Genomic DNA, 27,961 nt, shown 5'->3' on the forward strand with positions numbered 1-27,961 from the left:
ACTCTGTGCTGGTCCATTATTCTATCTATTTTGCAAATATCTTCTGTTACCTCAAAAGAAAAACACCCCAAAACATCACACTGCCTCCCATATGCTTCTGGCTAAGTGCTATACTTTGAGATAAGTATTTTTCACCTTTCTTCTGTTGAATATTCAACCTATGCTATGAACCTAATATTTCAAACTTGGACTCATTCACCCATAACACCTTTTTCCAATCATTAACAGTCCAGTTTTTGTACATTTTAGCAAATTTCAGACTCCAGTATTTGGAGATCAAAGTAAAGGTTTTTGGACTGCTACATGACTATAATATTCCATTCTCATTAAGTCTTCTTTATGTTGTAGTCCTGGACACTTTTCTATTAATTGGTACATGATCATATATCTCATGCTTGAGATCAGTGGCAGTTTTTCTTCTGTCCCAAAGGTTGCATAATCAAAGATACTTAATGTCAGCATAATTAAGTTTAGATATTCTTCCTACCTCTCCTATTTTCAAATTCACATGTCTCAATATCATTGTCTAGGGTGTACTTGACAGTGCTTGAGTAGCATTTCAAGTCTGCAGCAATTTGTCAGAGAGTCCAACCAGCATTACATAAAGCTTTTTTGTGAACTCTTTGCTCTGCTGATTATTCTCTATGCTTTTTGGGCCATGGCATGAACAAAACTTAATAGTTGATGTTAAATGCTGTTTTCATTTGTGAAGTGCTATTAAATTGATTTCTTCTCCCATATACTGGTAACATATACAAGCTCCTTGCTAACTTATTTCTGTATAATTAAGACACTACATGAGTAATCGTGTCAGTTATTTCAGACCCTAAATTTGATCAGTATGTTCATTTAAGCAGAATCCTCATGACATACTCTTGGTACAAGCATATGACAATTCTAAAGAATAAGTATTCTTAACCTGACTCAATTTTCAACATGGATCAGTGAAGAATTAGCACCATCAAATGGAAAGAATGACAACATATAATCCTCATTATTTTACACAGTGCTGTTTAATGGTGAAGTTGATCAGCTGGCATGCTGAATACATGTCTATGGAGTGGATAAAAAAAAAAAGTGGTCCATACTTGAAAATCTATAAAACTCTATGCTTTTAGAACTCACTCAACAAGATCTGTTTAAATATGATCTCAGATTATAAATTTAACATGGCTTTTGCAAATGCCTGAACTTTTCATGATTTTTAATGACATTTTCTCATAAGTGTTGTACACCTGTTGTAGTTTCTTAGGTCTTGTTATTCCATTTAGCCTACAAAATGATCAGGCAAGTTTCTCTGCAATTGTGGAGTTGTTGAATTGATGTTATGAAACAGCCAGGGCAATCACTTGACATCAATCCGATTGAAAGTTTATTGGCTGAGTTAAATCAATTAATTAATTATTAATGAAATGTCTCAAGCCAAACATGAAAGATAAACTTTTAGAAGTACTCTAAAAAAGGATGGCAGTCAGTCACTCCAGAATATTTACACAAACTCACTGAAAACATGCCATGTCGATGTGAAGCAGTACTGAAATTCAAAGGAATACCATCTAAGTACTAATTTGTGAAACTGGTTTGTATTGTTTTGAATTTCATTTTTACATCTGATTATTGATAATAAAAGATATAATAAATTAACAACATTTGGGGGGGACATTTTTTGTCCATCCCCTGTATATCTTCATTAATAAACCAGAAAATATCCATTATTCTGTTATCAATATTCAATGATAATATAGAAGGAGCCTGTAAGCTTTAACTTGATATTTGTATTATGTGGTTAATTAACCCTGCTGCCACTGGTATTATGTACTGCACATGGCACAAAGTTTTAGTCTTACTTTCAATATTTTATTGAAGTACTTTTTATTTATATTATACAACTTAGTATAGCATAAAATCTCAGTTAATAATACATATTTCAATTATATATAAGTTTTAAGTTCTTAATTTCATAAGGCAATATTTAAAAACCAGAGAAACCACAAGTTTTATAGCCATCAATTTTGTTTGGTTATAGAAAATCAGACCCTTCTTGCCACACCCACCTATCACATCTTTTCTTTCTTACATTTAATAATATATTACCTATAACCAATAGAAAGCAAAAGGTTTCATCTGTCAAATAGTATATTACATAATATTATGTTCTAAACAGTTCATCTTCGGTATCACTCAAATTACAAGCTTCATTCCCATAGGATAGTTTATGACCAGCTTCAATGGATTTTTTAATGACTCTTGTCACACAGTTAAAATTCCCAGAAAATCTTTTAGAATTGGGAAAAATTGTCTGCTTTTTTGTATGTTATTAGTCTGTGTTCTTTTTTGCATTTATTTAATTGAATACAAATTTAGTGCGTTACTACCATTAATATAAAAAAGGTCAGGTCAAATGTCCTCAGTAGTTAACAACTGGAAAAAAGAAGGTTAAGTAAGTACTTTATTTCATGTTTTTCAGATTTATTTTTATAAAAGTAACCAAAATGTAAAAATATAGATCTATTTATATCAGTTAACCCTACGCTAAAGTCAACATTTTCAAACCCTTTCTGAACATGTTTACTGAGTTACATTCAAAATTTAATCAACCACTTTAATATGAATGCATTTAATGAAATTACTATTATCAAATATATTACAGCTTAAAGTTTTATATTAACTAACACCAATTCCTTTATTTTAAAAGGAAACATTTAAAACAGCAACTAAAACTGCAGGGTTTGCTGTCATGTGATCTGCTTGTGGTTCCAAGTTTAAACTTTGAGTTATTATGTATAATACTGTAAAAATAGAATAAAAACACATGGCATATAAGGTCAAATTGATGTTCCACCTGTCTTTCATTAGTTTCTGGAAAATGTCCAAGAATTTTGCTATAGGCATTTTACATTCTAGTATTTCTAAACTTAAGGTCAACTACACCCACTTGCAAAGTCAAAGCTGTGTTGCTAATTGACAGTTTTAACTTGAATGACATATTTACAACCAATAAAAAGAAGAAATTTTTCATTATTCAGTTATAGTCTGCAGAAACTGCTACCAGTGTATGATTACAAAGATCAATCAAATTGACCAATCCCATATAGAAACAGAATAGAGAAAATAACAGTTTTACTGAAAAGAAAGAAAAAAAATGTTTAAAATGTATTTAGTAGGTTTTAGGGATTATGAAAAAGGAATTTCAGATCTTTGAGGTGAAGGAAAGTATTTCTGATCTTAACATGAAAATTACTTTGCAAATGGACTATTCAAAACAAATACCCAATATATTCATGAACAAATCTTTATTTTAGTTTATTCAAAGTACTTTACTAAAAATATGAATTTTTGAATATAGTTGACTTGTAACTTTAACTAAAAGACTGCCAAATTTTGTGATGATACACACTATAATTATATTTTTAAGTCTCTGAAGATTATAAACAAGTATAAAGAGATCACATGGCCAGTCAAATTGATCAAGCCCATGTTGAGAGAATATCATTAATTACATTGTATTCACTTAGAACTCTGATCCTCAATAGAAGAACCAGTGAGGCCATAACCAGCCCCAGAACACTGAGTTTTTGCTCACAGCATCTGTTTAATAAAAATTATTTGTGAACAGTTTAATAAAGAGATTTTGTTATTTTTATTCGTTAAATATATGGAAGCTATATGTCGTTAAAGTTTGCATCCTTTTCAAGGTGTGTTCTTTAATGGGATTGTTATTAAACATTAACTAACAAGGCGTGAGTAACAAAATAAGTGGGGAACAGTAATTTAAAAGAAAGGTTTCAGGTGTCCAACTTCTCTGTAATGTGTAATTTTGTATAGTTTGTTACAGAGATATACTTAATAATTTGTGGAAGATAGTCTTGTCTGTTCACAGACTAAGTAGTTGAAATAAGAAATTACATCTGAATAGCATATGATCCATTTACCAATTAAACAGTTCTAGAGATCACACATATATTATTACAACATTGTCAGCTACTGCCTTTAGCTGAGTAACATCTATGTAGAGTACTAGTGACTTAATTATTTATAAATATCAAATAAATTTTCTTTCAAGTAAGAACTTAATGAATACACAGAATGTCAGTGTTGGTAAAATCCATTTATTTTATGCCTACTGGAATATGTTTGTCTATTTAGATCAGTTTTACAAAATCTCCTACTCCATTGAACCATTATCAGTTGTTATCAAGAATTATTTTTAGTTGCAGAACAGTAATATGATTTTTTTTATTTTATTCTTTTGTAAGCAACAAAGCAAGTCAGCTGTTAAATGAATGTTACATGTTTTCAGTACTGAACATATATAACATGAAATGTATTACATGTACATAACACTGTGTATGTGTTTATGTGAAACAGGTTTGTATGTATGATGATTTGTAACAACATCAGTTGTCTCGTTTGAATTATAAATTGCAACATAAAAAGTGGACTTAGAATTTATCAGTGTGGTATTTTGTTTCTAAAGTTTACAAGAAAGAGTGGTAAAGGAAACTTGGAGACAGACTTATGGATAGCTTACTGTGCTTTTCATCTGGGGGAATATAAACAAGCTATGGAAGTAAGTGGTCTTGAATTTTGAAATAACCGAGCATCTGTTTTGAGAAATATAAACTTATATCCATCAAAAAATATTTAGTAATTCATGTATAATTTGTCAATTGTATAGGTATGAATGTAAAACCTAAAAACACTGAAAAGGCATGTTAATATGTTATTAATATATATTCTGTATACATACTTTTGTTGAATGTTTCACTGATTTACATAAGCAGAATTGACTGATCTTATGATGTTTCAAGTGATAGTTTGAGCTTTGTAAATGCAGAGATGTCATAACATGGTTAGTATACAGAACAGTAGGTCACAACAAGAATTTCTCCAACTTTAAAAGGCACATGACAGTCAGTTCTTGTCTCACAATTGCACTACAAATAAAGTTGGTTTCCATGACTAATTATTTCTTTCTGTTTATTTTTGTAATTTATGAATAGTAATAAGAAAGCAGACATCTTCCAATAGCAGTAGGAAATATATGGTTGCTAAATTTTGTTATAGTTTACAAACAGCAGTAATGGAAGGTAAGGAAAAATGTGGTTGGTAACTTTTTTATAGTTTATGAATAGCAGTAATTGAAAGAGAAACAACTTCCACTATGTGATTGGTAATTCCTGTTACAAATGTGAGCAGTAGAGGTCTAAAGAATGGTAGGTAAAATGTAGCTGCTTCCTTCTGATGAATATTTAAGAGACAACTGAGATAGTTTTGCAGTAAGTCCCAGACTGGATTACAGTTGACTAATTCCAATAACACCAGTCATAATTTGACTATCATTTGTACAATTATATTGTACAACTTATTACAGTAGGGTTATATGGCAATTGAGGATGAGTCTTAAAAATATCTGTAAGCTAACAGGAAAGCATAGCTTCATTGGTGCTTAAAACAAAATGAAAAAATGTAGACTGTTCTTTGGGAGCTTATGTGTAGTCTGATATGTTGTGTGTCACCTGTTTGTGCCCTGTGAAGCTCATCTAAGCTATCTGATTATGCTAGCATTGTTCTGGTAGTACATGCTACTTAATACTAGAACCACCAGGGTTTCACTCACCCCTAGAACTGCCACAGTGACATCATTTGGACAACTACATATTAAAATGAAAGACAGATTATTGGATACCATTTAAAAGTTTTATTTTGGAGCATCAAACAAAATTACGACCAAAACACTGTATTAAAATAAACAATTGTGATAAAAAATTTGTTAAGTTACATATAATAAACATATGAAAAGAAACAAGAAGGTATAAACAATTAAATGTATATATTTTTCGTTTTTAAAGGAATATGAAAAAATCACCAAAAGGAAGGATGCTCCCCAAGATACATGGACATTTCTTGCTTGTTGTTACTTTTATTTGGGAATGTACAAGGAAGCAAGTGAAGCTGTGAAGAAAGGTGAGCTGTAAATTACTAACATAATATCAAGAATTCTATGTGACTTATGATAAAACTTTAAAAAAATATATAATTATGGTTATAAATGCATAGGTCAAAAGTATTTCTTTAAACTAATTGTGATCACACTTTTAATGCTTTTTATAAAATAAGATAAGAAGTTTCATCATCAGGTCATGTAAATGAACTTTTTATTTGAACATATACAACAGTCATAATTATTTCAAGTAAAAAATGTAACAATTTCAGATATAAACTTTGACAAATCCATTTTATATGGCATTCAGTTGTTTCAGTATAAGAACAGGGTCTGCTCTCAGCTTTGCAAAATTTGCATTTTGTAATTTTATTTTGTGCCAATATTTGAAGATAGCAAAATTCAACATTGATTATATGTCATATCATTTATTATTCAATACTATGTTAAATTTTAAAATAAGTGTGAATAAATGTTACTGATTTTCATTTTGCTCATATGAATATATAGCCATCACAAATTAATTTGGTCCCCTGCTAGTACAGCGGTAAGTCTACGGATTTACAATGCTAAAATTAGGGGGTTCGATTCCCATCGGTGGAATCAGCAGATAGCCTGATGTGGATTTGTTATAAGAAAAAGTTCCTAGTTTTGAAAAGTGGCAACAGAATTCCAAGGTTATTCAGTGTATAGCTACCACTATTTGATGAGCCAGAGTATTTCTTAAAGAGAAAGTGCAAACTGTGCTTATTTCATTCATTTATCATCAGATGAGTGGGATTCTGTTATTTGGTGTTGCACAACTGATGAAATGTTAATAGAAATATAAGCTAAACATTCAAGATTATAAGAATTTTTTAAGGTCAAGTTTCAAAAACCTTTTGGCTCATTTTGAACATTTATTTCATTTTTTTTTTGTACGTTAATAACGACACTAATGTCAGGAAGCATAGAATTATATATTTATTTTTCATTTCATTCCTCAAGTGATTTTAATATGAAACAATAAAAGCACAGTCAATCAATTAGTTACTTAAACATTGGTAGAAATGTTATTAATCAACTATTTTTTGTATGTAATCTAACGACATCACAATGTATCTGTGTAATGCAACTTGAAACACACTTTCATCATTCCAAGTTGTTATGTAAGCAATATAAACTGATTTTAACAAAGCTTTATCTTTTTTGTTTTGGATTTAAGCTCATTATTGCCAATCAATAATCAGCACACTTGATTATTGCAAAACAAACTTTCTAATTCAAGTATTTCTTAGAATATTTATTACATATAAAAAAGATAAATAAATGTAAAAAATAATTACAAATTATAAAGTCAATTATAGGGCTGAAGAAAAACATTTCTGAACACCCCTGGTTGTCTCTTGTTACATATAAAATCTAAATTACTGCCAAGTTAGTATTATCTTGTGACTTGTTTTTGTTTTTGTATGAATAATTAACATTTAAATATATCTGTAACATACAATTATTCCCTTTTTTTTTTACAAATTATAGGCAACCGACACAACTAATCACAATTGTTCCTCAAACAGTTACCAACACTTTCTATTTCTCTTAATGAAATTCTCTATTAAATATAAGTAACAGCTTTAGCTATAATATTTAGGCCAAGTCTCTTCAAGTTCAAAGAACAATGATTGCTCTCAGGTAATATCTTTTTTGTATAATTCTTTAAACTCATTGTTAGAGACTGACATGTCTCTGGAGTTTGTTTTTTAATAATGCTTGCCCATTTGAAGCATAAAGTGTTTGCTTGGATGTGAAAGCAACTTCATGACTTCACTTTAAACTTTCAGAATTGTTATCACTGATAGCTGGAATATTTATGTGTGAATGAAAACATTGAGTAACTTTAATTTACTTTATAATCTCCATAATACAGCATCAGCACATCTAACTCACTCTGGAGTGCAAAACTGTTGTAGATTACAGCTAAAAGTTGTTAGTATGACTGTGTAGTCTAAGTCATCTAATTAGTTATAATTCTTTATTTAAGTATTGAAAGTTATAGACTTTCATACAGTTTATTTGATTTTGGTACTTCTTTGAATTAGTCTGTCCATCTCCACATTGTAATATGACAGTAAGAGTTTTTTAGACAGAAATGTGCAACTGAAATATAAAATAATAAATCACCAATGCAATATGTATTGATGTTTCTATTTAAATTACCAAAAATATTGTAGTTAACACAGTTAACTACCAGTTTTATAATGTTTTATTGTTTATTTTCTGCTATCTGCTTAACCTTACAAATGTTTTAACATTTTTTATAGTTACATTCAAAATGTAAAGAAAATACTGTAAATGTGTGTCAATGAACTTGATATCAAAATGTAATTAATGAACTAAAAGTTAATATATGTTTCCATTTCTTGATTTCATAAAATATTTTTGTTCTCATTTTTACATCCTTGTGTCACATGACACTTGTTTGCTCCAAATAGCTCACTTAAACATTATTTTCACCTATATTTCAGCTTTTGAGTTTTAGTACAAATTATAGAGTTATAGTATAAGTATTGCTGAGACATAATCTAATTCTATAGTTTTCAGTCATCCTGATTTACAAAAATGTAAACTAGAAAGTCAAATCCACATTCCATGCCCTTCTATCACATACTATCTTTTACAAAATGTTGGTAATTCTTTTTATGATTTGCTGTTACGTTAGTTATAACCAGTGTAAGGACAAGAAATTACTTTACTGATTTGCATGTAATGTTAACAGCTGTAATTTTCTATTACATTTCTAGAAGGTGAAAAGGTAGCTTAGATTTATTTTATACATTTGTGTGGTAGTTATAAAGCTGGTCAAATGAATCAAGCTCAAATAGTGTTACAGCAGAGAAAAAATGCATGAAATTTAAAGTTTTTATCAAAAAGAACATAGCATTCACATAGGAAGTTCTACAGATAATAATAAAAACAAATTTGAGAACTGTGACATGAAAAGAAATATTTTTAATCTTAACAAAATTGTCTTGCACTCAAACTGGTATAAGAGACTAACTTCATAAATCCACAAACAAATCTTAGTAAAAATGATAATTAAAAAAAAAATCATAATTTTTTGCACACACTATTGCACAGTGTCAAGTTTAGTGAAAATGAGTTTTCAACTTTAAACATTATAATATACATGGTTACATTGTGTTTTTGAGATTGATCAAAATGACCAAGTTTGTGTGGAAAAGATCAGTGAGTAGCAAAAAAATTTCAAGAAAGTAAACACCTGCTGACAAACAGTTAACTGGGTAGGCAAGGAGATTCTTGTTAAGGCTTTCTTTCATTGCATATATAATGGCTGTTCATGTCATTTTTAAAAAGGAAAATTTTGAAAATTGTAAATTACTATCATGGTTTAACAAATTTAAATGGTGTAATATTAGCAATTTATTTGTTCACGATGTAATATATGAGTTAGGTACGTCATTCTGTGCATAGGAAGCTAGAGGATATGCTAAGAACATGTATGTGCAAAATCTTACTGATGTGAAGAGAGAAAAATTTCAGCCTCATCATAAAGTTTTTGTTTTTTTTCCTTTTTGAAATATTGAAATTCACTAAAAAGTGCTCAATTTTCTTTTTAACATTATACATGTAAATGAGATTGATGATATACTCATGGGTTACCAACTTCTCTCTGTGTTTTGTAATTTGAGTCACGTTGAATATGTATGTATCTATGTATGTGTATGCATATAAACACCACTCATAAATAAAATAATTTGTCTATAATACACTGTTAATGTAGCTAAAGGTTTCACTAATTCACAGCCCAGCTTTTCCAAAATGACTTCACCACTTTCTCCAAAATTCACCATGAAATAAGAAACCCTTAAAACATTATAATTTATTAACATAGTTATATGCGAGTTAGATCCAGGCTTCTCTGCAAGTGTTTATTACACACCTATGGACAAAACAAGTGTTATCTCAAGAGAATGACAAGAAACAAAGGCAGGTAGAATAACTTAATGACTTTCTTGACCACATTATGGGAAGAACAAATGTACTAGAATGATTGAAAAATTCTGTATTAAAATAAGAAAAAAAAATGCATGGTATGTTTATACACAATAACTCTTCTGTAAAGTATTTATATTTATGGCAAATTACTGTATATAAATGAATATTCTCTATACTCTCTCAGCACCTAAAATGATTATTGTTTCATCTGTAGAAAAAGCACAATATTAATTAAAGATTAGATTAATTTTGTGCCTAAAACTAAATTAAGTAGTATTCCATCAAATAAATTTCAAGACAGCATACAAGTAATATTTATGAATACAAACACAACAATTTTATAACAAGCTAAAAATGTGAAAGAGGAAGAAAATTCAATATACATATAAATTAACAGAATCATCCACTTCCTCTGATGTTGACAACATAAACCAGACTGGTCACAACTTTCATTCTCTTTCATTTCACATAATTTCTAAGGAAAACAACTAAAAAAGTAAATATAAAAACTATCACGGTTCACTGCTACAGTTATATTTTGAAATACTATTCTGTGACGATAAATAAAACTGTTGTAATTTTTCTTTCTTTTTTTTTTCTATTTTTCTTGATCACCATACAAGTGGTTTATTCAACTTACTGTGGAATTCCTCATTTCAATAAAGTACTGCACCTGTGCTTTTTTTAAAATAAAATTGGCTAGAATGATGTTGTTCATGGTATAAACATACTACATAGGAGAAACTTTGTTTTGTTGAGTTATAGAAATACCTGGAATTTTTTTTAAAGTTCTACAAACTTTCATTTGTTTTTTTGTTATTTCACACGTGTATGTATAAATTTGCTATTTCAATCTCTAATACGATTGGAAATTATTGAAATTCTGTGCTTTAAATTTTTAATGATGCTCTTATGTGTGTGTGTAGATTTGCACATCCAAGCACATGTAAAACTAATATTCTTTATCTTGCATGTACATTTAATTAGATAACATATAAATTATCCTCTACACAAGACTTTTTTTTAACAGTGTCCTTTCACTGGCAGTAATGTGAGACTCTAAACAAGCATTTGATTTTGTAATATTTAATTAACAACATCACATTCATATTATAAATCATTTTGTTTAACTTTTATTTGTACAGGCCCCAAAAGCCAACTTCAGAACAGACTGTTGTTTCACCTTGCTCACAAGTTTGGTGATGAACAACAACTGATGGAGCATCATCAAAACTTGGAGGACATCTTGGAAGACCAGCTTTCATTAGCTTCCATACACTACCTAAGGTCCCATTATCAAGAAGCTATTGATATATATAAACGTATACTCCTGGATAACAGGTACAGTACATATTTGGTTGCATGCTCTCTTTAGTACTTTTGGCCAAAAAAACTATTCATGTATTGTAGTTTTGCATTAAAAATTTGTAACATGTTTCTATATAAAGGTGGTAATAGTTGTGTATCTCTCTGTCATGGTATAACATCAGTACATGTGAATACCCATCTACATATTTGCTCTGATTCAAATATATAAGGTGTTGCTTTGAAACATAGACTTCCATGATTCTTTATCACTCCATTAAGATATTAATCATTTTATATTCTAAAAATTTTATTTTCTTCAACTTTAATATAACTTTTGAAAAATGCAAAAACTGTATATTATTTTCTTAAATAGAAAGTATATAACTTAAATGCATTTTAAAGAAATAGATGAAATTTTAGCTGCATCAGACACATGTAGGCTTAATAACCTGAAATATGTAAATTATTGTTTCTGACACTTAAGATCATGATTTGCATATTTTGTTCTGGTTAATAACTTTTTTTTTAACCTATAGGGACTTCCTGGCATTGAATGTGTATGTTGCTTTGTGTTACTACAAGTTAGATTACTACGATGTTTCTCAGGTATTGTGTCCTATATTATTTAAATTTATATGTAACAGTTTAAAATAGTTTGGTTTTTCATTCAACTGTTTTCATTCTTGTTTCTATACTAATAAGTGTGATAAACAAGTACTTTAACTCTCTCAATACATACTCAGTAAAATTGACCAAGTTTATGACCCTAAGTTGACATTTATAATTTCGATACTGTAACTTCTAATATGTTTTGTGTATCTTACAAAATTTTTCAATCTTTTATTTGCAGACAGAAAATCAAACTGTAATGAAGTATTTTCACTAAGCATTACTTTATGAATATATGGAATCAAAGTATTGCCTACTCTGGATGCAAAATAATTTTTCATGTTAAAATTAAAAATACTTTTATTCATCTGACAAACCTCACATTTCATTTGCATAATCTCTAAAACCTTCTAAGTGCATTTCAAACATTTTTTTGTTTTAGTGAAACTTTGTTTTACTTTTTTCTCTTCTCTAACTCTTTACAAGGTGAGTCACTTTTACCAACCTCATAACCACCAAGAAAACAAAAATGGAAAAACTATATTTATTACACATTTTTCTTTCTAGAATGACTTCACACTGTAAAATAAAAGTATATTTGTTGAAAAAAATGTATTTGTTTTATAAATCTAACCTACATTTAGCTACTTTTATAATAATAAATAAAGAATACACATAAAGAATTAAAAATACTTATATATTTAAAAACTGCCAGTATGGGTTTTCTCGTCATCATGGAAAAAAAAACCTGTCTTTTTTTTTTTTTTTTTGCCAACAAAATTTACCCTACTTTTATATGCTAGTGATACTGCTGCACTAAATACATTTTTATTCAATTAAATATTTATACCAAAGAACATAGAATAATCACATGCAAAAAGGAGAAAATGTCCCATAAATATCCCAATGTTTCTGGCTTTTTAACTATGCAACAAAAGCTGTTTGGCATTTAGCTAAACTTGTCAGTGTGTTTTTCAAGTAAATAAAGTTTGAACTAGAAAAGAAATTGACAATTCTTTGTGTAGTAAACAACATAATATAGTGTGTAATTTAACAGATTAAAGCCTTAACTTTATGTTAGTTATGCCCCCCAGTGGCACAGCTGTATGTCTGTGGACTTGCAATGCTGGAATTAGCATTCCAATACCCATGGTGGACAGAACACAGATAGTCCATTGTGTTGCTTTGTTCTTAACATCAAACAAACAAACTGTTGGTTATAAATAATACAGTATTGAATTTCAGAGAGAACTACTGGAAATATTTGAAAGAGAGAATGTGACAGGTGGGAATGGCAGTCTTTGGGTCTGATTTTTATTTGGTGGCTCTGTAATTAAATAAGATTATGAAAAAAAAAATTTTACATGAGCAATGATAATATTATAATGAGTAATTCACATCAAATTTCTTACTTCTTGGAGAAATGGTAAATAATTAAAGAAGGGGGATGTCTAGAGAGTAAACGTCACAATTGTCATATTGTGGGAAATTCAGGATTTTTTAAAAATATTACTATATAAAATTATGGACTTAAAACTTATTTACTATTAAAACTTTGATTATTAGCTATGTATATATATCATATGTATTCGTATACCATTATAAGAATGTACTTTAATTAAATTTTGAAAGAAATGCTCAGAAAAAGATGTTTGTAGTGAAACAGTTAATTAAACAATTAATCTTTTCTGAGAATTTTTATGAATCACATAGACTTAAAATGATTTCTTTAGCATTTCATTATTCTGGGGAAAACCCAAAAATTCTTACTGTATGATAATTTATTGCACAAGCCAAGCTTGTTACAGTTGTAACAGTGGGACATTTACTTAAATTTAATAGATTTGTATTTCTTTATCATGAAATAAGACTATGAAACAAGAAACATCATTTTGTTCCATTTTACATAATTATTTTTAAATAAATAAATCTACCAGGTACTTAGTGAGGGGACCTCCCAGAGAATATTCTGTACTTTCAGTTTACCTCCTCTGTGATCTGAACATCCACCCATGTGTTTGCCATGTGTGGTGACCCATAAAGGGAGGAGAGGATCCTGGTGGTTCAAGGGTCCAACCCACTCACTTTGGCATACATTCCTGAAGATGGACAACCTTGAGATGGCTCTTCCAAGGTCAGTGCTAGTACTCTTGGACTAGGATCAACTGAGTACCAGTATTGGACATTCTCTATGGATGTAGTGGATATTGTGCCTGATGCTGGTATTTGGGTATAGTGCTCATGAAACTCTGGTGTCGCTGCAGTGTCCTTGTTTGGCATTGTAGTGCATTCCCTCAAAGGGCTTCATAGTGATTTGGGTCAGTGAGCACTGAATCTTTCTTCTTCCATTATGGATCTCCTAAATCTAAAGAAAAATAAAATAATAGAGATCATTGGTAAACCACCTCATCTTGAAGATTCTTAACAACAGTCTTCAACTTCTTTAACACCTGTACCTAATTTTCTGATATTACATTTTTTATCAAACAAATCTTTTAAGCAAAATTTTCCCTTTTTTACTCAAGAGGGACTAGAGGGGCTTATTGGCTGTCTTAAATCAGTCAAGAAGCTACATTCTGAGGACATCTTAGTGAAAACATCCACCCCTAAACACATTGAACTCTTTGAACATTTGAAAGTCATTGGGGATATACCTATTGAGGTTACTCCCCATTTTACTTCAAATTTATCACAAGGAGTTATTGTTGAGAGGGATAGGAAGAATATCCCCCAGTCAAATACTCTTGCTGATTTCTTCACCCAAGGAGTTTTTACAAAGACAGAATTATGCTGCCTACCAGTGTTCTAATTTTGATGTTTACATCACCACATCCACTCACTACCATCAAGGCAAGTTATCTGAACTGTTTTGTATGGCCATGTACTCCCAACCCTCTCAGATGTTTCCAGTGTCAGTGATTTGGTCACTTGAAGACATCAAGTCATGGTTCTTTGACATGAGCTCTTTGTGGTAATAAGGACAATGATACCTGCAAGTGTAAAATGGACCCTTACTCTGTTAATTGTAGTGGACCTCACCCCTCTTATATTCATTCTTGCCCTAAGTGGGTGGAGATAAAATAGGTACAATGTTTGAAAAGGGTTCACATTTTGTATCCCACTCCATCTCAGACATAAGCTGCTGCAGATCATTCCAGTGCTACAGTGGGAGTACAGACAAATCTTTCCATACCTCCAACAAAGTTATTTTCTAATTATGTGAAGAGTTTTTTTCCCTCTGTGGTTAAGAGAGCTTAAGAATCTACATCTACACCAATCTCTTTTCCCACCAATCCTTCAAGTGACTGCTCAGGTCCACTTTCTTCAGCCCCAGTTTCTGGCATGTGCATGGGTCCATCTTTTTCAGTCCTGAGATATCAAATGATTATTCACTCTCAATATTCTAAAATATTACTGAAACTAACTGATGGTAAATATTTGTTAATGTTCACTTTAAAAATATGCCTTAGTGTTCAGACAGTGATGGTTACAAAGTCCATTCAACCTATGATGGAATTAAAATTCTTGGTGATAATTAAGAACCACAACCATCATTATTCTAAAGTTCTATCTAATAATCTCAGCTTTTCTAGCTGTAATTACCTAGTAAACGGTTCAGAGTATTATAGATGCTATCATTCTGATTTTTGGATTTTAAAGTATACATAATTTTAATCTGTGGTTTTATGGCACATTGGTTACTACAGCTCATAATTGGGTGAATTTAGCTGTTTAATTAGGATATAAAGACCAATCCAATCAGAGGTATTTCCTCTGTTGGTGTATATCTATATATTCTCTGAGCTCAACTTTCATACTTTTATTGTCTTGTCATCATTTATCAGCTGAGGTATGGCTGATTTACCCACTTAAAAGTTAAAATAATACAGTGTCTGTATATTTATAGATTTCTATATTATTTGAGTGCATGTTTACCAACTGTAAAATCTGAATAGAAATTTCCCATTATGACTTATTGTGTTATATTTATATTATGCACTTAGCAAATTAAAACATTTTGTGTTCTGACAGGATTCCTACTAACTATATTTAATTGATATTGTCTTCTAAGAAGAGTGTACTCTTTAGGCATTTTATTTGATTTTGAAACTGTTCACTGAACCAATTCTTCTGAAGTTGTCTACACCATTCAATAAATAATAAAATTCAATTTTATACAGTTAATCCAAGTGTTTATTTTATCAATGTATTATTGTTCATTAGTGTCCCCTTTGAAACCAGTATTTAGCAACTTCTTACTTCTACTAAAGGTATTATAATGTGTAAGCAGAAACCTAAAGTATTATGGACACGTATTGATTCCAAGTGATGTATAGAAACATTTTATTTGTGTTTTGTGGTATAAATAAAAAGTTAACTTAATTTATTCTATTAAATTGTTAGATAACGTAAAATAAGCTTGTTTCAGATTTATTTAGTTTAACAAAAACAGTAATTCGAAATCTTGAGCTACACACACCATTTATTATATTTCTCAGGTAAATTATCCTCATTTACAGTGTTTCCTAACTTTTTCATATGCTGTTTTATTTCAACGTTATTTATGTATTTATAAAAATAATAATCTAAATAAAGTAGTTTGTAATGTACTTCTAATATTGTTTAACTTAAGATTATTATTTTGCAAGGTTCCTACAGATGTTCCAAATATCTTAAATTATGAATTTTAAGGTTTACATCTGTAGCACGAGAATTCATGAAAATATCTGCTGTTGTAAAATTGTTACGTGCCTTGTAAAACACTTCAGTTAATTAAAAAAATGATTACAGTTATGACAGAAAATGTTTGTACCCCTGCATCCCGAGTAGTTTTTTGCTCATAACTTAAAAAGTATCACGATTAGGCTAATAGATGTGTAATTTATTATAAATATTATACTAACACACATCAACATAAACTTTTATGTAAATTAAATGACAAATAAACTGTTTATAAACAAATAACCAAAAATAGGAGGAGCAGAAAGTGTTTGTACATTTCAGAACATGTGAAAAAAACTGATATTCCCATAAAAGTTTTGTTTAGTTTGGAGAATAAACTACATTATACCATTTCAGAACTTGACACTGGGTTCATAATTATTGGAGTTTAGTCAGCAAAAAATGTACTTCCGGCAATTTAGCACCGTCTCTGTCATTATCTGCTTAGTCATCATGGTGAACAGGAAACAATTGTCCAGTGATTTAAAAAACCAAATTATTGTAAAATACAAATCTCACGTGTCTCTTTCCGGTAGTGCTACACAACTTAATGTGCCAAAATCTACTGTTCAAAGCATAATTGCCAAGTTTAAGCTTGCAGGATCAACTGCTAACCTCCCTCATTCCAGATGCCCTACCAATTCCAGAGAGAACTGAGAGGAAGGTTCTCAGAGAAGTTAGTAGAAACTCTTGTTTAACATGTAATGACATAAAGAAACTGGTAAGCGAAACTGGGGTTGAAGTAAGCACCTCTACAGTTATGAACATGTTATGCTCTTCTGGATTCAAAGCATGCTGTCCTCATAGAACTCCATATTTAAAGCCTGTTCAGTTAGAAGCACGATTGAGGTATGCAAGAAAGCATGTAGATAAACCCTTTACCTATTGGAAGAGTATTCTTTGGTTAAATGAGACTAAAATTGAGCTTTTTAGCCACAGTGATGTTCGCAATATTTTCCGTAAGAAGGGGGAACAAAATCGTTCAAAGAACACCATCCCTACAGTTAAACACAGAGGTTGCTTGTTCATGCTATGGGGTTCCTTCAGCTCTTCTGGTGTAGGCAGCCTTCACCACATCAACAGAATCATGAAAAAGGAAGAGTACGTTGACATATTAGGCACTTATATCAAGAATGATGCTCTGAACTTGCAGCTTGGGCATTGTTGGATCTTTCAGCACGACAATGACCCTAAGCACACATCGAAATATGTGCAATCCTGGTTGCAGAGGAACCATATAAGCGTTCTGGAATGGCCATCGCAGTCACCTGATCTCAACCCAATTGAAAACATTTGGCATGAATTGAAGACCAGAGTTCATCAGCATCATCCGAAAAACTTGCAAGACTTGGATGCCTTTTGTAAAGAAGAATGGAAGAAAATACCAGTCAAGTACTGTCAAACGATCATGGAGGGCTATGAGGAGAGATTGTGCCAAGTAATTCACCTGAAAGGCTACACAACTGACCATTAAAGTAGATGCACGAACACTCTCTGCCCCTTCTATGTTTGGTTATTTGTTTATAAACAGTTTATTTGTCGTTCAATTTTCATAAAAATGTATGTACACATGTGTTTAAATAATATTTATAATATACTTTCATTATCTTAATCGTGATACTTTTTAAGTTATGAGGAAAAAACAACTCACGATGCAGGGGTACAAACACTTTCTGTCGTAACTGTATGTAGTATCAAAAACTATCAAAATAAGCTTTATAAGTCAAGTAAAACATTGTTTTTTCCTTAGTTGTGCAGAAAATAAAATACAATTTTTTGTAAATTATTTATTTATAATAGGCTGTTTGATGAAACATTTAAAAATTTGATTTACACAAAAAATATAATTTACAAATTAGATTTTTATTTCATAGGATTAATATTCTATAGAAACTCAATATTCCCAAATTTCATGTCAGTCAAAAACTTTAAGATGTGAAATTTTTATATTAAATTTTAAAATCTATTCTAACCTACATTTATTATGTAAAGTAGTGTGTTCTAAGACATTTATTTTTAAATTGAAATATTTTTTCTTATTTGTTTATTTTTTAGGAAGTTCTAGCAGTTTACCTACAAAACTACCCTGACAGTGCAACTGCCATAAACTTGAAAGCATGTAATCATTTCAGACTATATAATGGAAAGGCTGCAGAGGCAAGGAAGTTTTGTTTTATCTATACTAAAAGGTAGCAAATACTGTTAACATTTTGTTTCATGTGACTTATCCATGAGAAAAAAAATTGGAACCAAGTAATTTGTCCTCCCTCGTAAGAGTTTCTTTGATGTAAGCTACAGTTTAGTTTACTGTACTCACTTCCTTACATATGTAAACTCTATTTTGTAGTTACTAAAGACATTTTGCATGAGTAATCTTTTTGTAGAAACTCTTATGGCATTAAGTTGATCACTGTGTTGAAAAAATATATATAAACATCAAGTTTCAAGGTATGTCTCAAATGATGTATTTCACAAATTTTGAAATGATCAGCCAAATTTTAAATTTAAAATTGGAATTTGCTCAGAAGTGTTGTTATGCATTTGTTGGTATACATCTTTAAGGACAGCTTTGCTAGATTGCAAAATCCATAATAACAATCATAAAGAAATGCAAAGTAATTCTGAGAGAAATTAGATCTATGTTTTGCTTATTATGGTTAAATTTTTTAAATACTAACATGGGGACAATCAGGTAAGTAGGTTTTATGTTATTATTTTGACATATTAACATTAACTATGGTAACTTTCTTTTGAACCTAACTAATGAAAGCCTTCATAGAATTGTGGTACATTCTTTTGTGGTTTACAGAGATTAAGGTATCAAATATGCATTCAGAGAGTAATTGCAGCAGAGAAAAGATTTAGTACTGACTTTTCCATTGTATTGAAGTTTTTAATAATTAAAATAATATCAAAAAACAGCAAGAAGATCAAAATTTAATTTTGAATATTGAGTACGTAAAAACAAAGTATGGCAAATTTCTGAAGTACCTTATTTAAGTGATAATTAGTAAATAAACACCATAAATGGTTTTTGTTGTAAAAGAAATTTGCATTTCTATAGTGCAGGTTTGCTTGTCTTAAGAAAAATTTTGGAAATATGAATAAAACGTAATATTATTGTGTGTGTTAAACATTGGTAACAAAGTGGATACTTCTTTTAACATAGTTAAAAGTTTTATTTAAAGTTTTCTTATTTTCATATCACATGAGTTAATTAGGAAACTAAAAGTATTGGTTAAGAAATAAATTTGTGAAAGGCTCTTTATAGTACATTCAAGAATACTTCTTTAGATAATCAAATGGAATACAAGTAATTAGTTTATTGAAATGTGAACCTGTGGTTGCAGCTCCTACGTAGTCTAAAATTATTAACAATCTTGAAAAAATAAATGTGTTCTGTTGACATAGTCTAAAATGTGTATTAACAATCTTGAGCAGCTTGAAAAAATAAATGTGTTCTGTTGACAGTTTAAAAGTACAAATATCACCAAATTTTATGTGTACTTTACACTCAAAGAAAGCAATAATCATAATAACAAGTGAGCAGCTTGAGAAAACAATGCCCATTTGTTGCACAAGAAAAAAGGTTTTAATATTTCCATTTTGTCAGCTGTTTTGTAGTGTATATAGGAATGGGCATGTTTAAGATATCTTATCACTGCAATTTAAAACATCCTGTAAATTAAAGAATAGAAAATGGTAATTCTAGAAAAAGTATAGAAGTTTTCATAGTCAAACTCTGATAGGAAGATGATATTACATTATTTTCTAAGAGAAAGTATAAGAAATGAAATTCCAGAAAATATAATCCTAGAATATTTTATTGTAGAACTCTAATAGAAAGGCTTTGTTGTTGTCTTTTTGTAATAGTGAATTAGAAAACAGGTTTCAGAGTCACAGAATCTATACATACATAGAGAGAGATGAAATTAGTAGTCTCATGAAACTTAGAACTAGCAGTATACTGTGAAAGAATTTTGAAATCTCCCTTTGTACTCAAAATAAATTATTAGAAACATGCTTGGGAAGCACATGTAATAAAATTATAATACTTGATGTCAAATCAATGCGTAAGTAAGCTTAACATTTTGGTATACATGTGTACTACAAATTCTAGGCTGAACTGAAAAATCTGCAAGATATGGCATCTCCTTCCTTTACATTTGCTAGAGATCTCATCAAACATAATCTGGTAGGTACAATAGTCCATTTTCTGAAAAATTAATCTGTGGTATACTTTTGTTGTTATACAGGTTTTCCATAATCATGTATAATTCCATGTTTATACTATTTAACATTAAAATATTTTCCTTTACTTTTTAGTTATTTGTTATTAACATTTTCTGGTTTAATTTCTTTTTGAGTTGTTTCTATTTGTTAATAAACATTTTAGTTAAATTTGAAGTTTTTATAAAAATAAAACAAATGAAGATATATTATTGACTTGTAGAACTGTTAATCAGTTTATCTGTGATTCATATTAAATTTACATATAAGAACTAACTTTTGTGAAAGATATGATTTGTTTCTTTTTGAATCCTCTCTTAAAGTCTATTTTTATGTTGCCTGAGAAAGTAGAGTCTCACTAGCATTATTCCATAACACAGGTTGTGTTTCGAGGTGGAGAAGGAGCACTCCAAGTTCTTCCTCCACTTGTGGATGTAATTCCTGAGGCCAGGCTAAACTTAGTTATCTACTATTTAAAGCAAGGTAACAATTCTTATACATTCATTTGTAATTCTAAAAGCTATGTCAAAAATGTATAGATGTGTACAATCATAAGCTAAGACAACTAAGATTTATTGCTATTCTTCAGCTAGAATTCTATTGCAAGCCCAGTGCTCTCTAGATTAAGTAAGTTAAGGCTAGATTTAGGTATATTGAATGTTTCTTCCCCTTTTGGTAACTTGTTTTTTGTGGAATATATGTATTTACATAAAACATTTTTTGTACAATTGTTCTATTTACATCTAAAATCAAATTTTGTTTTCTCTGAAGTCAGTAATATAAAACATTGACATTTGTTGTTTTAATTATGGAAATATTATTATATTATTGTTTGAAATAGTGCTTTATTTATTACATAGAACTATTTTAAATTAGTCTAACGAGCATGTACTTAATTACTGATTGTTCCAATATTTATGGGATCAGTATAATGCTATGAAAAAGTTAGTTTACTCAGTTAATTATTTATATCTTGTATATTATTTAATCTGATCATTCTCACACCAAATGTCTGCTTAACTACCACCTATTCTTATTATGGATATATAATTACACAAAGTGCAAAGCATGCATCAGCATATGTAATGTGTGTTGATTTCATAATGTTTGATCATGATGCTTATGGTTTATCAGAGGTAATTAATTGTTGAAAAATGTAGTTCTATCACAAGTCAGTTTATTTACTTCTTATTTGAGTAGATTCATTTTTTTTTTCATGAGTAAATCGTAAGTCAGTCTATTTACTTCCTGTTTGAATAGCATCATAGATCAGTCTGTTCACATTTTTCTTGGGTGACATTATAGACCAGTATTTGCATTTCCTATTTGAATAGCATCATAAAGTGGAGCGCCATTAAGCCGCAGTATTTGGGGAGTCAACCTGCTTAACCGCGGCTTAAACCTTTGTGACTGAAAAGCCCGAAGTCGCCAACAGCTCCGCCGAGGAGCCTCATCCGGGCTATTGCGTGATCATTATAATATTAATGTATAGACTATTCAGATACAATTGACAAGTGCTGTTTTAACAAGTGCCGAGTTATTACATTTGAAATTCTTACGAATATATACAAAACCACATTAAATTTTTATCCATTTTCTACATTATTATCACAAAACTTTTATTCAATTTATTAATTTTAAAAATTACAAATACAGATAATATAGTTCAAATACAGTTTATTTCTTGGTAAAGTATGACGTTATTGTTGCTTGCTTCTTGCTCATTGTTGCCCTCTTCTTGGTGTCTCTAATCATGGACTTTAGTTGTAGTGTTTTCAGCTTGTCTCCCTCACGCTCGTAGTACTCTAGTACTTTAGCGCGAGTTTCACCGTTTCGTATTTTTTCTATGACATTCAGCTTTTACTGAATGTCATACGATGCATGTTTACGTTTGGTACTCATGGGGTAGGAATTTGTCAATATGATATGCTCACTATTAATTCAGAAACTGAAGTGATTTCTATTGGGTTTGTGGCAATATTTATACAATTCCATAAAAATATCGGATTATCGAATTTAAAATAATACTTTAATTATTGATCACTTTTTTCACGGATTTACTGCGGATTAACTTTAATGTATGGAGAGGTGTGATTCGGTAACAATGGCGGCCTCCATAAAGCTGACATGGAGAGCGGATAAAGTAGAATAACGGTCAATTTCTATTGTTTACACGTTCTTAAATTAGCGGTGAGCAGCGATAATCCTTGCTCACATTTGTCATGTCAGTGTCAACGACAAGGAGTGTGTGAGAAACTTTAAAAAGCCAGGTAGTAGATTTAATACATCAAAAATTTTGGGACAAGACTTGCTACAGCGGCTTAAGCGATTTCGCGGTTTATTGGTCTGAAGCCTAATGGCGCTCCACTGTATATATCACTTCCTGCCTGAATAGCATGATAGATCAATTATTCCTGATCTATTTTAGTAGCACCATAAATTAGTTCACTTATTTCCAGCTTGTGTAGCATTGTAGACCAGTCTGTTGACTTCCTGCTTGATTATGACATTTGTCCTTAATTCTTGAAGTTTTCTTTGTTAATAATGATTAGTTTGTATCAACAAATGCAGGATACTTCACTGTAGTGCAGTTGAAATATATGGATATTTAAATTTTAACAAACTGAGTTAATTAGCTTAGTAGAGAGATAAAATTACATAAATCTTGTTATGCAAGTTTGATACTTGTTATATTTGTATTAATTATATGGTGTTTTTGTTCTGCATTGTTGAATAACTAACTACTGATCACATATTTTCTGAATATTGAGAATACAAAAGAGAAACATTGAATGTTGTTCCTGATACTTCTCATTACCCTGAGAAGTTGGTACCATAGGAAAATGTTTCATATCTTCTACACTACATGGTAATAAGTCTATTCACCATAGCTAAATGGCCACAAACTATACTTGCACAGATATACCAAATAGCAAGAGTGAACTTGGGGTAGCATAAACAATTTTCTGATACTTTTTTTTATAAAAGTTTAAAAATAATGTGTAATAAATGTTAACATTATCTTTTATTTAGTTTTCTTATTTCAGTCTTTCACCAACATTAATTTTGCTTCATTTTGAAACAGTTTTTTTGTTTCTTTGCCATTCCTCATTGAAATGTAACTTTTTCTCAATGAATCTAAGTCCTCATTTTTTAAATTTTGGCATAGGCAATATTTATTTTTTGAAGAATATTAGTTGTAATATTAAGAGATCATTATATTTTGAAAATCTTCAGTGTTTATTTTTTTATTTTGTAGTTTTTAAGATTTAATTAGTAAATGAAATCGTAGAAGAATTGATTTTCTAACATGGCAGTTGATTGCATTGTTTCTTTTGTAATAGGACTATTAATGGTAATTTTTTAGTAAAGTCTTATGCTGTGCTGTAACATGTTAACTTCTTTGATAGATTATTTAGGCAGAATATTGATGACAAAACTTTGTAGAATGGACAGCAACTGCCTATTGTGGAGACACAAATGTAGAGGATGACATTTTAAAAGTCTTCTGTCTTTTGTCTTCAGGTCGAAAGACTTTCAAAACATCATCCTCTACACGTGTGTCTTCACAACAAGCAGTTGCAATCTATTCTACAAAGTTTCATCATGTTAACCTCTGTTAAAGGTTAGAATTTGTGAAAACTTGGTTTTCAAAAAAAAAAAATTTTGTTTTTCTATCAAGAAGTGGTATGACTCCTGATTAAATACTGTTACATAGCTCAGTTTACTTAAACCTTTATGATATTACATAAGTTATTTTTGTATGAATACATGACTGCTTACAAAATAATGCATCACAGTCACAGCTTTTTTTTCTCATGATTAGTTGACTTATTGAAAGTAAACATTTACTTTAGAAGACAGTTGGTAAGAAAATTTTTAATTAAATAAATAAAGAAGACATCATGTAAAAATGCTTAAAATTTATTTTTGGGAAGTGGATGTAAGTTGGAAATATATGTACTTGTTGCTTTCTTTGCACAACAAATAATATAATGAAAAAAATTACTGATATATTAAACTAAAGAATAGGTAATTTGTGCTATCAAGGTAATGCTACATCTGAAAAACTAGGTATGTAAGTGCACAGTTTACAACTCTAAATTGGTAAAGATAATGCAAACTGAATGGAAAATTATAATTTTGTATTATATAATTTATGGGACAAACTTCTGTAACTTGAGGTTGATATCCTATCTACACAAATTTTACAGTATGTTTTTGATTGTGTAATTCATTCAAAAATAAATTTCAAAACTGTTTCTTCTTTCTTTAAAACCTTTTTTGGGAGTATTGTAACAGTAAAACTCTCTCGTTGTTTTCATGCGTACTTTGAACATACCCACCTAAAAATGGCCACAAAGTTTTGTTTTTTATATGAACTCATTCTTCCTCATCATTAGATGTTTCATTATCATATTTATTGATAAGAAAACATTTCATTTAGGTATAAACCTACTGTATACATAACTAATGCTACATAACAAGGAATATTATTTCACCACCTGCAAGTAATATTTCTAACCAAGTAACTATATAATTCATATTCCAATTCATATGTTTCTTTCTGACATTCTATAACAATTTTTTTTTAATTTGAAACTAGACAAAAGAATCATTCTATCATATCTTTAACACTGCAGACTGAGGAAACGTTTAGGTTATTGGAAGACCAAGTAAGCCATTTAGATTTTTGAGATTTCAAACATTTTATTAAAATACAAAGTTAACAAGATAATTGGTTAAGCTCACCAATTTAAGGTTACAGTTAAATAACTCATAAAAGAACATTCAAGGTTAAGATCCACAATTAGACTGAGTGTACCTTAGATTTGTATGACATAGTCATCCATTCAAATTGTTTTAAGATCTTGGCAAAAGCTAGTGATGAGAAAATAGAGCTTGTTCATACACAAACTTAGGCCTAAAATCAACCAAGTCAGATTTTTCATGTAAATTATTTTTGTTGTATAATATTCATTATTTTTCTAAATTCAAGATGACTTGTACAACAAGGTCAATTATTTATGTACACACAAAAGACATGTAAGAGACTTCACATAGGCTTTTGAAAATCAGCTTCTTAACGTCTATTCAAACTGACAGTGGGTAATAAAGAGAGATAGTTTCATTATCTTGATGGAGAACTATGGTTTGAAATTAATGACTAAACATATTGTCTAGCATAATGCTTTCAGTGAAGTACGATCCTCTATTACAGTGGTTTCCAACCTTTTTTATGCCCTGCACCCCTAAAAAATTTGAAAATCAGCTTCTTAACGTCTATCCGAACTGACAGTGGGTAATAAAGAGAGATAGTTTCATTATCTTGATGGAGAGCTATGGTTTGAAATTAACATGACTAAACGTATTGTCTAGCATAATGCTTTCAGTGAAGTACGATCCTCTATTACAGTGGTTCCCAACCTTTTTTATGCCCTGCACCCCTAAAAAATTTTAATATGTTCTCGCACCTCTCACAGTAATTATTTATTTAAGAATAAAGGTGAAGATGGCCAAAACAAATAACAAATTCTTATAATTAGTTTTTAATGATATATAAACAAAAACGAAACATTTGGAAAAGAAAAAATATTACAACAAATGAAAAGTTGCATAAACCCTACATGGCCTACAAAAAAAAATATCTTGCACCCTCTGGAATGCTATCTTGCACCCATTGGGGGTGCGAGTGACCCTGGTTGGGAACCACTGCTCTATTAGTTATGTTATTTTGTTATTCTAAGAGCTGGGTTATTAGTAATATTTGTGAATTAACTAACCCTTTCATAACAGGTCACTGGTCAAAAACCATGTCATCGCATTTGTTGACTTGCATTCAAAATTTTATTGAAATACTACTTTAGGAATTTATGTCAATAAGTTTGGAATCAAATTGTATATTATAATTCAAACTATAATGTTATATATCAATTAATATCTTAATTTAAAAGTAAATATTAAAAGAACACATCTAAATATAGATTTTAGTTAGTCAAGTCTTCTGTTGAATGCAGCACTGTTTAAAATTAGATTTTTGTGATGTTAAAAGCTACGTTTGTAGTTTTGTACAAATTAAGAACTTAAATTACTAACATTATCAAGCTTGATTATAAAATAAGAAAGTCGTATGATTTTATTTCGGTGAGATATGTCTTATCTACTGAATCAAACACGATGGCCCCATTCATCTCTTTCCATTTTTTGAAATGGTCTGTTATATACTCTTACCACAGTATATGACATGTGAATAACCAATCAATAACTTAGAATTTTCCCCCAGTGACTTTCTCAGCCATTTTAATCTTTGAAAAGGCTATCATGTTATTTTGATTCAAGTTTCCAATAAGTAGAAAACAATTTTTGTTTGATATTCTCCATGTGTGAAATTTTAAAATGCTTAGCAACCTATGTCCAGCAACAATTAATGACAAAGGTGGTAATGAGAAAAGATAATTGTTTGCTTTACTTTTTGATTTGTTGTTTTATATTTTAAGAAAAATGAGTTTAATAATTTATCTAAATAGTAATAATTTATATACGTTTATATAGTATATAATAATTGAAATGTGACTGTATATTACAAAATACTAATTCACTAAAACATAACCAAGACAAGGAAGACTAAAGGTCAGTTTAATGTTACTGGATATGTTACATGAGTGCACATGCACCATGTCAATGCAAGTTATTTAAAGGTAGTTAAGCATGACTGGAATGTCAGTATAATAAAAAATAATACATATATATGTAAATATATAATGATAGAGACTTAAGCTACTTAGACTAAACATTTGTATTTTCATGTTATATTATAAAGTAATTCTTGCATGAAAAATGCATAATTTATATTTAGATAGAAACTAAAGCTTCTTAGACTAAACATTTGTATTTTTATGTTATAATGTGTAGTAATTCTAGCACGAAAAAAGCATAATTTATATATATTTCCTAATTTTGTTTATGATGGATATGAGGTTGGTCAAGTGACAGACCCCACATAATTAGAATATAGAAAATAATATAATATAAAGTCATACTGAAAACAAATATTTGAAATGAATTTAGTAGATTTTAGAGTTCACATAAATAACATTTGAGATTTTTGGGATGAAGAATATTTTTTTTAATCATAACATCAAATCACTTTAC

At 29.8% G+C, this 27,961-nt stretch overlaps 1 protein-coding gene across 2 annotated transcripts in view; it reads left to right on the top strand.

Annotated features, from left to right (window-relative positions):
- Positions 1–27,961, top strand: part of Ttc26 (tetratricopeptide repeat domain 26) — a 97,054-nt gene that overhangs the window by 19,746 nt on the left and 49,347 nt on the right. For both annotated transcript variants that reach the window (XM_076454016.1, XM_076454017.1), the window contains exons 4-10: positions 4,478–4,570; positions 5,853–5,967; positions 11,086–11,281; positions 11,785–11,854; positions 18,635–18,736; positions 20,700–20,774; positions 21,190–21,292. In XM_076454016.1, the coding sequence (XP_076310131.1) occupies positions 4,478–4,570; positions 5,853–5,967; positions 11,086–11,281; positions 11,785–11,854; positions 18,635–18,736; positions 20,700–20,774; positions 21,190–21,292 (754 nt within the window). The remainder of the gene's footprint in view (positions 1–4,477; positions 4,571–5,852; positions 5,968–11,085; positions 11,282–11,784; positions 11,855–18,634; positions 18,737–20,699; positions 20,775–21,189; positions 21,293–27,961) is intronic.

The sequence above is a fragment of the Tachypleus tridentatus genome, chromosome 9, assembly GCF_004210375.1.
Source record: "Tachypleus tridentatus isolate NWPU-2018 chromosome 9, ASM421037v1, whole genome shotgun sequence".
Lineage (NCBI taxonomy): Eukaryota > Metazoa > Arthropoda > Merostomata > Xiphosura > Limulidae > Tachypleus > Tachypleus tridentatus.